This window comes from Magallana gigas, chromosome 2, assembly GCF_963853765.1.
Source record: "Magallana gigas chromosome 2, xbMagGiga1.1, whole genome shotgun sequence".
In the NCBI taxonomy this organism is placed as follows: domain Eukaryota; kingdom Metazoa; phylum Mollusca; class Bivalvia; order Ostreida; family Ostreidae; genus Magallana; species Magallana gigas.
In genome coordinates this window covers 59010450-59024284 of record NC_088854.1, presented here as the reverse complement: position 1 = coordinate 59024284, position 13835 = coordinate 59010450, and the positions used below count along the sequence as shown (strand labels likewise).

Genomic DNA, 13835 nt, shown 5'->3' with positions numbered 1-13835 from the left:
AAGACGCGTTAAACCAGGACTTCAGCTAGATCATGGTACGTGAAGGGAAATAAGTTGTAAACAAGGAGGCAGGAATGAAGATGCCATTCTCCATTACTTTTGAATAATGACAAACATATGCTTTTAATGCATCATTCTCATCATCAGAAGTGACGTCTGATTCAACAGAATTCCAGAAATCAGGGAGACATAGATTTCTGCCGTGCAGCACCGTAACCAACGATCCCCTGCCTCCGTTATAACTCACAGACGGAGGTTCAAGGCTTACAGCGGGTCACTGGGCCTGTCTTTGGGGGTGATTATGTTTAGATTTGTTAAGAACTGTGGAAAAATATAATCTTGATCTGCGAGAGATGAGAGCCTTTTTTTCATTAGGGATCGAATCGAACACCGAAAGTCGTTACAAAAGTTTCTGATAATAACTAAACCAATTTTCATAGTTTTTAACATGCTAAATAGTCAACCAAAGAAAAATACAAAGAGACAAAGAATATCATCTATATTTTAGAAGACTAAATCTATTAATCTATCTCCAACATCATTCATAAAAAATCTAACTTCCTTTTAAATATTACTAACCATCCCCCTTCGCACCCTCCTCATAAATTCCATTTGGTGAAGAATTTGTAACAATTAAAATCCGCCATTCAATAATTTTTACCAATAACTTCTGTATGTTTTCTCTCGTTTCGACACAATCAATTCAATACAAATTTTCTAAAACAATTTTAGTTTGTTTTATTCGAGAGCTTTTTTTATCATCAAAATAGTCCTATTGTCGGAATTTACAATCAATACAATGCACAATTTAGTTTTATTCGAAAGTTTTTTATCATCAAAATAGTTTTATTGTCGGAATTTACAATCAATACAATGCACAATTCATTTTTAAATATCGTAATCCAAGTGCTATCAACTGGGATAATTGTTACGAGTGGCAAACAAAAATGGCTTCGGGTAGCCTCGGTATAAAGACATCTCGATGACGCCACCGGTATGTGTGCGCTTTATACTAGTAACACTGGTATAGAATACCGGGTATTTCTCAATAATACTTGTTCTCATTTGAACACATGTAAGCACAATATGACGACTAGTACGAAATAGAAACAAAACAGAGGCACCCATTCACTCACAAAATAGTCCCCCTTTGATTGATGATACAAAATGATTGCTGCAGTCTCTGATCTATGAATGAACCTCATACCAAAGGGAATTCGTATATTGGTATGCTATGAGATCATCACTATACTATGATTCATATACCAGGTACACGCACAAATCATTCACGCAAAAATAAATAATCTTTATGAGACAGTGTATGGATTTCTAAGAATCGAACACCATCTCTTATTGAGCACGATCCGCCTAGGATTCTCATCACGTGGTTATGATGTGGACGACGTCATAATATAATGCAAATGAGCATGCAGATGAACGATGGTAACAATGATCCTAATAGACTTTTCGCACTGTTTTTGACGTCACCTGAAAACAAAGGAAAACAAGATAAGATTATACAACGGGACTTATTTGAGACACAGGGATAGAGAAATGAGAGATGGTTCTGTGTAATCACCTTGAACCGGTCCGTCTGATAGACACTCGTTTCCTGTACAGGACAGCGTGTAGGCGGGAGAGGACGGAACGACGGGGTCTGTACAACGACAAACGTGATTAAAAGTAGGTCGTTAGATACACAGACGTATCGAAAGTTACTTTTAAATGTAGAGCAAACTAAAAGTCTTACTGAATCCTTCAATTTTGTTTATTTTTAAAGTGCTTATTAACTTACCTGGTATTTTGACTTGTACTACGTCATACAATTCCTCTGTCATGGCGTCAGACATGCCGTTGTCCACCTGACATCTAAACATAGACCCACTATTTTCTTTGGTGACTAGCAGCTGCACATGTTGAATGACCTTGGGTCGGCAGTCTGAGCCTTCTTTCACAATTTTCTCTGGAAGATTTTCAATGACCTCGAACTTAGAACTGCCGGGGGTTGAAATAAGCCACGTGAGTCTGACGGGTGGAAGGCCCGCCAAAACCTCGCATTCCAACTCACACGTACTGTTCTCGTCAACAATGATGACATCATTATTTATCACTGGTTTCTCTGGTTTGGCTGCAATAAAGAATTATTTGGTAAAAATTTTAACTATATGTGTATTTTTTTTAATACGAAGTTCTATAGCCTTGGTCATACTGTTCTTGCCTTATTCAACCTTGAATGCCTGATACCATTGAGAATTATGTGAGGTTTACACATCAAATGCGTGGAATGTTTGTCTAAAATTAAAGTGTATTTGTCCTTTTAAAGTAGCCTTTAGTTTCTTTCTTCTTGAATATCATTAAAATTTTTAAAGACATGTGACTGATACTTCTATTGAATCTTTTTTTTTAAAGATTTTTTCTAACAACCAATCTGAAAATGATCGACATAGAAATTATACATTCTCTGAAATAGATGATATTCTAATGACAAATCTAGAATACAGCTGCCTAACAATGGATTTCTTCAATCTTCAGCTTCTTCGGTAACTATCTGGCATTACGTGAAAGAAGCCCCAGCATGTAATTACATGGTTACAGAAGCCTGATGCTGGGACTTCCGTGGAAATCGATGGTGAGGTTTGTGATGCCTACCACAGCAGCAGGTGTGTTCAATGTGATAATTAAGAAAGTGATGAGATCAAATATCAGCGGGTCAGTGTGTACACAATAGACAGGTATAGTACACCTGTATATTACACCTGTACAGGTTACTATGCCATACGTCTGTCCCCATGTTCTGTTATATGTCAGACTTTCTCCTTTCATTTGCAATCATGTTTGTAGACATTTAAGGCAACATGAACTGCGGGAGGTTACTTTTACAAGTACATGTACAACCTCAGTTCTACTAACCTTGTTGACTCTGAGGCAGGTCGATAAGAAGACAATACTTATCTAATTAGACGTATTGTCAGTGTGCCATAGTGAATACTTAGCTACTCTATTGAGCGCAAATCGTATTCATAAGTACTACTAAAAGGGAAATTCTCACTGTTCCCGTGTACAAAGCACAGGCACTTGTTTCTGAGAAAAAAATTTACCCTATAGTATAATAATAACACTTATTATAGCATAATGATAACACTTATTATACTATAGGGTAAATTTTTTTCTCAGAAACAAGTGACTGTGGTAGAAAGATAACGCGCCTGTATGCTGGTAAATTCATATTATTAATAGCTTCGTTTCAAGTGAAAGGCGTGCATGCACTTCTTTATACAATTGTTTATACTGCCGAAAAAAATGTTCAATGCAATTAAACTTTAAACAATATAAACGAACCTTTCAGTACGAGTCGGGTTTGGGATGAGGCGGAATTGTCTCCTATCATTTCACACGAGTACAGTCCCCTGTCCCCGCAGTTGAAGTCGTAGATCTCAAGGTTAAACTTCAGGCCGTTCTCGTCCTGACGAATATTGGTCCTGGCTCGGTTCAGGAAACTCGGTTCAAGGTCATTGTTCCAAGACGCTCCTAGAGGCTTCGTGTCCTAATAATAACCCAAGAAGATGAAAATATCATTCTATTTTCATGTAAAGAGCATTTGTTTAAAAAATGTCATTTTGAAAAAAATATTTTTTGCATCATCCAGAGTTAAAGAGATTGTACCTCTGAAAGGAAGTTATTCTGTAGGGTGACGAGGGTCTCCGGCTCTGTGCCATTGTTCCTCCTCTTCCACTGGATGACGTACCACTTCCGGCCCGGGGGATTGACGTAGTTACACTCCATGGACACCATGTCACCCATCATCCCAGTCACCTGGTCCAGAGTCGTCAGGGAACCTGTGGAACGTAGCTAACATTAGAACCATTTGAACAAGAGCTTGGACTTTGGGTAGTTGTGTCAAACGGCAATGTGACGTAGGCCTGTCTATTTTATTGCTGGCCACTCAGCCATGGTTCTTTGAAATCACCAAGATTTGTCTGACTTTTGAGCTAAGAGTACGCAATCGGTGCTTGAAACCGCGTCATTTTGAACTTTTTTTGACGCAAGAAATTATAACTACGTCCAACCGAAAGTCCAAGGCCTTGTTAAGATGGTTCTACTTTATAGCTTAGATATTAAGTACATAATGTAGACTGCCTTTTTGTGGACCGTTTACAGTGACAGACCCATTCTGGCGGAACATACTGGTACGATAATACTTAGGGGTAGCGGAATTCTTCCTGATTATTCCCAAGATATGGATATCAAAATTTAAAGAATTGCAAAACAATCTCTTTAGCTGCATGTTTCGAGACAGATGCTGAGCTTCATTCTCGCTAAGTTCTCTCTCTCTCTCTCTCTCTCTCTCTCTCTCTCTCTCTCTCTCTCTCTCTCTCTCTCTCTCTCTCTCTCTGAAAACAATTTCCATCTTATTCAGACATCATTATATGTGGAACGTATTATTGCATTCAGGTATTGGGTCACTGTTTGTTTCTATCAACACTTGCAAATATTCGTAGCTACATGTATACCGCCGTTTTTCGCTCCAAGTTTCGGAGAATTTTTCAGTAAAATGATGTCATTTTTATGCATAGACCCCTGCCTTTAGGACGATTCTGTTGTGAGAGACATATATCAAAACATTCATACAGGTTCATACAAGTCTCCTCAAGCAATGAGTGTAAAGAAAAAAGCACACATATGGCTTCTGACATGACCCTTTAAGTGTGGTGATAATTACAGCCATGGAGTTGCCTTAGCATAGTACTACAATTTTTTTCATAATAAACTCTGCATTGTTATCAATTTTTACCAGTAACTACTTCAGTTTTCATTAAACTAAAAAATCTCTCTTTTAGTCGAGCACAATGGCCCTAGATCTAAGACGCGGCGCGTCAACTTGTATCGAATGTCAATATTTCGACTGTTATAACTCTCAATTGCATTTGGAGATCCGAAAATTAGAACCTAAACTTGCCAAACATCCTGAGGTTTGACTTTCATGTGCTTTTTGTCGTTTGAATTATTAACACTTAATGGCAATATTCCGCAGGGTCGCTAATTATGTGTAGATGAATCTTGGCGTAACTGAGAAGTCCAGATGTCAAGCAAGCCGGGATTTTTTCCGCTTCGATAAATCATTTTCTTATCATAATGAGCATCTCCATCGCAAACAGAAAGCATAACATCTACACAGACATCAAATATTAAAACTATTTCACACCTTGCAAGACTCTGGAAACAAAGGGGACGCCACAGGCATGCGCCGCGGGAAACGTCACGGGTTGGAGAATCCTCACAGAAACCAGACGCCTGGTGGGGGGGGGGGGGGGGGGGGAAGATCTCTTAAGTCCAATATCTTACTCTCATATATCTCTATAATGGTTTTCTTAAGTTTATTGAAATAGCTAGTATGACCGGGTTAAGAAAGTCCTGTCCAGTTAATGGAATGTTCATTATTCATGAGTGTATACTATGTATCGTGTGTTTAATTAAGCACGTTCGCCATGCATAGAGCCTGATCTTGTATGAATAGCTGGCTAAACAAGGAGACACAAACTAATATTTATCGGATTATAACTTTATATCGTTTGTCCGAGCGGCTCGATACACAATGACCCTTCCTAGTGCGACGGTATGTTGACAAAACGGCTCTCCCCTCTCCCTTACACCCTGCATTAATGACACACGACATCGGGCTCAGGCGACCATAGCCCTAGTCCCCCGGGTCCGTTCGTCACCCCTCAGTCCGTCTAGTCCGCCTGACAGGACGTCAGCAATGACACTGGTCAGTCAAACAGGGTGTCGAAGACGGTGAGTGGGATTGACAAACTCCCCCCATGAGACTGAGTATAATTAACTCTCGTGTGAGAGGAAGCTGCGAGAACCCTGGTAGTCATCGAAATACACGTGTGGTGAGCGGCCCTGGCGCAGGCGCACTGGGCGTTAGTGGAAGGCCGTTATAAGACTTCGGTACCAAATGACGGTAATTACTAAGATAGTGACTGTGTTTATATTCCATTTCTGTGGTGCTTAGTTTTAATCACAATTGTGATCAATACAGTCATTTGTATCTAAACAGTTGAGAATTCCTCAGAGTAAGACTGACATTCTACAGACACCCTACATGCAAGGCCGCGCCGTCACGTAACTCATAATTGACCATTACCCAAACACTGATTATCAATGTGTGGAGATCCCTATAATAATGCGTACAATGAGGTTTATTGTGAAATAAACTTTAATAATTAATGAAATTATTACTTCTTTTTGCTAAATTACAACGTCCGAGACTTTTAAATATTGAATACCTGCTCAGAAAGTTGGTATAACATAATTCAATTAGGAGTGAGACTTTGTTAACAAATGCAGGACTGGAAAATATAATTGTGCGCGAGAATCCTTGTAATTAAAGATAAAAAGAGCAATTTGAATGCATCACACTGAGGTTTCACCCGAGGCCCGGGGTCCCCTGGTCTCGCTGGGTCTGTCGATATATATAACACTGAAATAGCCGCCGTTACATGTATAACGTTGTTTGCCAAACGTGTTAAACTCTTTTGTATATTCATGCTACAATTAGGTATATTTGATATTGTTAAACACAGTTAGCACTGATTTATCAGTCCCCGAATTTAATAATTAGCAGTTAGGAATGAGCAGTATCTGGATCAACATCGGTTGTGGGGACTGATTCCGATCTACACGATAAGACAAGGATCGTCTGTTAAACACCGCGCTCTGATCTCTTAAAACGATTCCATTCAACAAAGAATTTAACACATTATTCCACTCATTCGTAAAACATTTCCAAAGACAAATCTGTAAGCATGATAACAATTTTAATCGCTTAAAATTGATAGAATCAATCTTATTTTACAGTTTTGTGCGATGAAAAATATTCTAACTGTATTCAAATAGGGGAACTAAATTCGACGCATCGTTTTTGTTACAGGCAGATGATTATGCAAATGAAATCAAGTAAAAAAACAAAGAACAAAGTCGGTTATCAATAGAAAAAAATTGCATAATTAAGATTTCTTTATATATATGTATTGAAATATTTGATGCTGTGAATTAAGTACTTACCAATGACTCCAAGAAGTTCGTTAAGGTAAATGAAAGTGATGAGTCTAAGAATTGTAGTCCACATTATTACAACTCCAAACAAATGATGAAATAAAAATACAAAAAGTATCAACAGTCAAAAGAAAGACGCCGGTCTGAAAGGAGGATGAAGATGGGTATACAGCGACGCGTCAGAAAGCAGCCACAACTGAATGATTAGCAGACGACAAACGGCGCGTGCGATCACCAGTGATTAATTGGCTGAGAGCTCTAGCTAGTTCCGTACCTGTCCACTAGGCGGCGCTGTAAGCACAGGTGAACAAATACTACAATTGCATTTAAAATTGGTCCTGCCGTATATTATTGTATCAGAATACGTGCTTTAATTCTACGGTAATTGAATAGATTACGGGTGCAAGAAGACAATTGCCAAATTCTAGTTCTGTCCCTTTGAAGAGTGAAATTAGTTGTAAATGAAGTAAGAGGGTACCCCGCCGTTACATTACGCTGCCGGCGGATCTCACCACCTTTGATTTGTTACAAAGTGTTAAAAACAGTTAAAAACGGTTTGTCACTCCTCAGAAAAAAATCACCACAATAGGAAGAAAAGTATTGACATATGGTGAAGGCATTTATTATTGAACAGTGAATTTGTTTGGGTCTACATTGACTGATCGAACTCTGGTGTCTCCGTGTGATCGGGAGACAGAAACAAATTATAAGCCATACATAATGCATGTAGTCAGTTTTAGAACTCCAACGTAAATAATCGCGTTGTTATAACAACTGCTTGAAAATGATGTATGTAAAAAGGGAATTAGAAATCTTCTAAGAGTGAAATGAGAGAAAACTCATCAGGAAGAAAAACCAAGCCCCGAAACCATTCACTAATCATAATACCTCGATAAATACATGTATTGATTTATTTCAACTTTTTCTGGATTCGCACAAACATTACTATAATTTGGCCACAGGTGCTTGTTGACTGGGTCCACCCCCCCCCCGACCGAATTTTACAGAATAACCAATGGGGTTTACTCCCATATTACTAAAATTATCTTTAAAAATTGTTACAAAATATATACATCCAAGTGAATATTTTGAAAAAAAAATACCAAAAATATTTTTTTGTAATAACACCCCTTTCCATATATTTTATGTGCAGAGGGGGAAGGGGTGTTTTTAAAAAATGTTTTTTGATATTTTTTGTTTGTTTTTTAAATGTATTCACTTGGTAATATGGGAGTAAATTCCATGGGTTATTCTATAAAATTCGGTCGGGGTGGTGTTGGGGGGGGGGGGGGCAGGCACATCTTTTAATATTTTTACAATAATAATACATGTATCAAGTAAGGATTAAGTTTGTTGTATATCCGGTTTCAGTAACGAGTCCAGATCCCCTTCTCTTTTATTGGGAGGGGGACGGTTATGTTGAGACCCCATCAGTCTCCTTCTCTTTTATTGGGAGGGGACGGTTATGTTGGAGACCCCATCAGTCTCCTTCTCTTTTATTGGGAGGGGACGGTTATGTTGAGACCCCATCAGTCTCCTTCTCTTTTATTGGGAGGGGGACGGTTATGTTGGAGACCCCATCAGTCTCCCTCTCTTTTATTGGGAGGGGGGCGGTTATGTTGAGACCCCATCAGTCTCCTTCTCTTTTATTGGGAGGGGGACGGTTATGTTGAGACCCCATCAGTCTCCTTCTCTTTTATTGGGAGGGGGACGGTTATGTTGGAGACCCCATCAGTCTCCTTCTCTTTTATTGGGAGGGGGGCGGTTATGTTGAGACCCCATCAGTCTCCTTCTCTTTTATTGGGAGGGGGACGGTTATGTTGAGACCCCATCAGTCTCCTTCTCTTTTATTGGGAGGGGGACGGTTATGTTGAGACCCCATCAGTCTCCTTCTCTTTTATTGGGAGGGGGACGGTTATGTTGGAGACCCCATCAGTCTCCCTCTCTTTTATTGGGAGGGGGACGGTTATGTTGGAGACCCCATCAGTCTCCCTCTCTTTTATTGGGAGGGGACGGTTATGTTGGAGACCCCATCAGTCTCCTTCTCTTTTATTGGGAGGGGGACGGTTATGTTGAGACCCCATCAGTCTCCTTCTCTTTTATTGGGAGGGGGGCGGTTATGTTGGAGACCCCATCAGTCTCCCTCTCTTTTATTGGGAGGGGGACGGTTATGTTGAGACCCCATCAGTCTCCTTCTCTTTTATTGGGAGGGGGACGGTTATGTTGAGACCCCATCAGTCTCCTTCTCTTTTATTGGGAGGGGGACGGTTATGTTGGAGACCCCATCAGTCTCCTTCTCTTTATTGGGAGGGGGCGGTTATGTTGGAGACCCCATCAGTCTCCCTCTCTTTTATTGGGGGGGGGGGGGGGGGCGGGGACGGTTATGTCGAGACCCCATCAGTCTCCTTCTCTTTTATTGGGAGGGGGCGGTTATGTTGGAGACCCCATCAGTCTCCCTCTCTTTTATTGGGAGGGGGACGGTTATGTTGAGACCCCATCAGTCTCCTTCTCTTTTATTGGGAGGGGGACGGTTATGTTGGAGACCCCATCAGTCTCCCTCTCTTTTATTGGGAGGGGGACGGTTATGTTGGAGACCCCATCAGTCTCCCTCTCTTTTATTGGGAGGGGGACGGTTATGTTGGAGACCCCATCAGTCTCCTTCTCTTTTATTGGGAGGGGGACGGTTATGTTGAGACCCCATCAGTCTCCTTCTCTTTTATTGGGAGGGGGACGGTTATGTTGGAGACCCCATCAGTCTCCCTCTCTTTTATTGGGAGGGGGACGGTTATGTTGAGACCCCATCAGTCTCCTTCTCTTTTATTGGGAGGGGGACGGTTATGTTGGAGACCCCATCAGTCTCCTTCTCTTTTATTGGGAGGGGGACGGTTATGTTGAGACCCCATCAGTCTCCTTCTCTTTTATTGGGAGGGGGACGGTTATGTTGGAGACCCCATCAGTCTCAGTCTCCTTCTCTTTTATTGGGAGGGGGACGGTTATGTTGGAGACCCCATCAGTCTCCTTCTCTTTATTGGGAGGGGGCGGTTATGTTGGAGACCCCATCAGTCTCCCTCTCTTTTATTGGGGGGGGGGGGGGCGGGGACGGTTATGTCGAGACCCCATCAGTCTCCTTCTCTTTTATTGGGAGGGGGCGGTTATGTTGGAGACCCCATCAGTCTCCCTCTCTTTTATTGGGAGGGGGACGGTTATGTTGAGACCCCATCAGTCTCCTTCTCTTTTATTGGGAGGGGGACGGTTATGTTGGAGACCCCATCAGTCTCCCTCTCTTTTATTGGGAGGGGGACGGTTATGTTGGAGACCCCATCAGTCTCCCTCTCTTTTATTGGGAGGGGGACGGTTATGTTGGAGACCCCATCAGTCTCCTTCTCTTTTATTGGGAGGGGGACGGTTATGTTGAGACCCCATCAGTCTCCTTCTCTTTTATTGGGAGGGGGACGGTTATGTTGGAGACCCCATCAGTCTCCCTCTCTTTTATTGGGAGGGGGACGGTTATGTTGAGACCCCATCAGTCTCCTTCTCTTTTATTGGGAGGGGGGCGGTTATGTTGTAGACCCCATCAATCTCCTTCTCTTTTATTGGGAGGGGGCGGTTATGTTGGAGACCCCATTAGTCTCCCTCTCTTTTATTGGGAGGGGGACGGTTATGTTGAGACCCCATCAGTCTCCTTCTCTTTTATTGGGAGGGGACGGTTATGTTGGAGACCCCATCAGTCTCCTTTTCTCATTTTAATGTTAGATATCAATAAATTATAAACTACACATAGCGCCTTTTTTAACATTCATATATGCCAATCATTTATCAAATTAACCTTACGTAATATATATTTAGGGTCTTCCGTTTCCAACGGAAGACCCTCTTGTTATTCTACAGTTTCTTTTTCTTTATTCTTATTATTCTTTTTTTTCTTTTTCTGACTTTTTTGGAGCGCTATTTCTCAAAAACTATTCAACCGATTTGCACGAAATTTTCAGGAGTGATAGACGATTATCGTCGCTACATATTATTAAAATTTCAAATGATGACGTCACTTCCGGTTTCATATATTGACGATTTTGTAAATTTTTAAGGGTAATTTTGTCCACGCATCTCCTCGGAAACGAATCAAGGTAGAAGCTTAAAATTTTCAGGGATTGTAGATGAATGTCTGTAGATGTACCCCCATGCTTCCAATTATGAAAATTGCTCAAGGCCTTGAAGCTCGCCTGAACCTGAAAATTAGCACCAAATTTTTTCACGAAATTTTTGCACACTTTCTGTAATACCTTTCGATGTGTACAAATTTTGTTAAAACATGTAATGCAAAAGTTGTTCCAATTTACAAGGGCTTTCATTTGATATCAAGAAAAAGGGACTGGCCCCTCAAATTAGGGGCCAAGGGGGCTCTAAAGTCTTCTTACAATAACTCTTTACTGAACAATATTTTGTTATTAATTATAGAAACAAAAATGTTCATTGTACAGCTGTTCATCTATACAGTAACATAATTAAATCATATGTTACGTAATAAGGGGTTTCAAGGGGCCAGAAGTTCAAAACTTTGATCATTAATATCTGAAAAAGGAGAAATATTTTTAAAAGCAATGTAGAACAAAAGTTGCTCAAAATAATGTTTTGTACAATATGGTACCTTACATGTTTTTGTTTATGACCCCATTTAGGAGTTAAAGGGTCGGCCCCTTAAACACATTTGAACAGATATCTCAAGAACGGCAAACAATTTGTGAACACTTGTTAAACAAAATATGTTTATATTTACAAGACCTTTCATTTGATATCAAGAAAAAGGGGCTGGCCCCTCAAATTAGGGGCCAAGAGGGCTCTTATTTCTTCTTACAATAACTCTTTACTGAACAATATTTTGTTATTAATTATAGAAGCAAAAATGTTCATTGTACAGCTGTTCATCTATACAGTACCATACCTAAGTCATATATTACGTAATTAGGGGTTTCAAGGGGCCAGAACTCAAAACTCTGATCATTAATATCTGAAAAAGGAGAAATATTTTGAAAAGCAATGTAGAACAAAAGTTCTTCAAAATAATGTTCTTAACAATATGATACCAAAAATGTTGTTGTTAGTAGCCCCGGTAAGGGGTTAAAGGGTCGGCCCCTAAAACGCATTTGTACATATATCTTGAGAACAGTTTGCAATTCATGAACAATTGTAGAACAAAATATGTTTATATTAGCGAGACCTTTTATTTGATATCAAGAAAAAGGGGCTGACCCCTCAAATTAGGGACCAGAAGGGCTACTAGGTCTTTTCATAATAATTCTTTTGAAACCAATAATTTGATATTAATCATAAAGCAGCAAAGAAGCTTTTATTAAGTTTAATTTAAAACCGAAACCCGTTTTAAAATCGGACGATGCATTACAGAGATATCGGGGTTTAAAAATTGATTTTTCCGGAAATTTTGATTCCGCGTCCTTGGTTTAAAAAATAGCGTAATGTTTAAAGTAAAATTAACTCGTACCAAAAATAATTGTTAAGTCGTTCTTGAACACATTCGATTTTTTTTTGTTAAGTCGTTCTTGAAATCGAAAAGGTTTTTATTAAGTCGTACTTAAAATCATTCGGATTTTGTTAAGTCGTACCAGGAATAATTCGATTTTTTCATTTTTTTTATTTTAGTTACTCTTGTTATTGGTTTAAGAGCTCTGCTACTTACAGGAACTTCCAGCTTTACTCTAGTTCTTATTATTCTTTTTTTCTTTTTCTGACTTTTTTGGAGCGTTATTTCTCAAAAACTACCCAACCGATTTGCACGAAATTTTTAGGAGTGATAGAACATCATCGTCGCTACATATTATTAAATTTTTGCATGATGACGTCACTTTCGGTTTCAGATATAGACGATTTTGTAAATTTTTAAGGGTCATTTTGTCCACGCATCTCCTCCGAAACTAATCAAGATAGAAGCTTAAAATTTTCAGGGGTTGTAGATGAATGTCTATAGATGTACCCCCATGGTTCCAATTATAAAAATTGCTCAAGGTCTCGAAGCTCGCCTGAGCCTGAAAATTAGCACCAAATTTTTCCACGAAATTTTTGCACATTTTCTGTAATACCTTTCGATGTGCACATAATTTGTTAAAACATATAATGCAAAAGTTGTTTCAATTTTCACGAGCTTTCCTTTGATATCAAGAAAAAGGGGCTGGCCCTTCAAATTAGGGGCCAAGGGGGCTCTAAAGTCTTCTTACAATAACTGTTTACTGAACAATAATTTGTTATTAATTATATAAGCAAAAATGTTCATTGTACAGCTGTTTATCTATACAGTATCATACTTAAGTCATATGATACGTAATTAGGGGTTTCAAGGGGCCAGAAGTTCAAAACTTTGAACATTAATATCTTAAAAAGGAGAAATATCTTTAAAGGCAATGTAGAACAAAAGTTGCTTAAAATGGTGTTCTTGTCAATATGGTACCTTAAATGTTTTTGTTTATGACCCCATTTAGGAGTTAAAGGGTCGGCTCCTAAAACACATTCGTACAGATATCTCAAGAACGGTTAACATTTTATGAACACTTGTTGAACAAAATATATTTAAATTTGCAAGACCTTAAATTTGATATCAAGAAAAAGGGGCTGGCCTCTCAAATTAGGGGCCAAAAGGGCTCTATTGTTTTTTTACAATAACTCTTTCCTGAACAATATTTTGTTATTAATTATAGAAGCAAAAATGTTCATTGTACAGCTGTTCAACTATACAGTACTATACCTAAGTCATATGTTACGTAATTAGG

At 39.3% G+C, this 13835-nt stretch overlaps 1 protein-coding gene across 1 annotated transcript; it reads right to left on the bottom strand.

Moving 5' to 3' along the window:
* Positions 1-723: 723 nt before the first annotated feature.
* Positions 724-7266, bottom strand: LOC105345012 (uncharacterized). Its single transcript, XM_011452976.4, has 6 exons — positions 7069-7266; positions 3664-3836; positions 3340-3544; positions 1796-2128; positions 1580-1657; positions 724-1488 (listed from the first exon to the last, which is right to left on the bottom strand). The coding sequence occupies exons 1-6, from the start codon at positions 7130-7132 to the stop codon at positions 1406-1408; spliced, it is 936 nt and encodes a 311-aa protein (XP_011451278.3). The 5' UTR covers positions 7133-7266; the 3' UTR covers positions 724-1405.
* Positions 7267-13835: the final 6569 nt, after the last annotated feature.

What these genes read in the sequence shown, in the direction of transcription:
- LOC105345012 (XM_011452976.4), bottom strand. Translation starts at nt 7,132, where the DNA reads ATGTGGACTACAATTCTTAGACTCATCACTTTCATTTACCTTAACGAA. An exon ending in AGAATAACTTCCTTTCAGAG is followed by an intron (nt 3,545 to 3,663) that starts GTACAATCTCTT and finishes GGTTATTATTAG; the next exon opens with GACACGAAGCCTCTAGGAGC. An exon ending in AACCCGACTCGTACTGAAAG is followed by an intron (nt 2,129 to 3,339) that starts GTTCGTTTATAT and finishes TCTTTATTGCAG; the next exon opens with CCAAACCAGAGAAACCAGTG.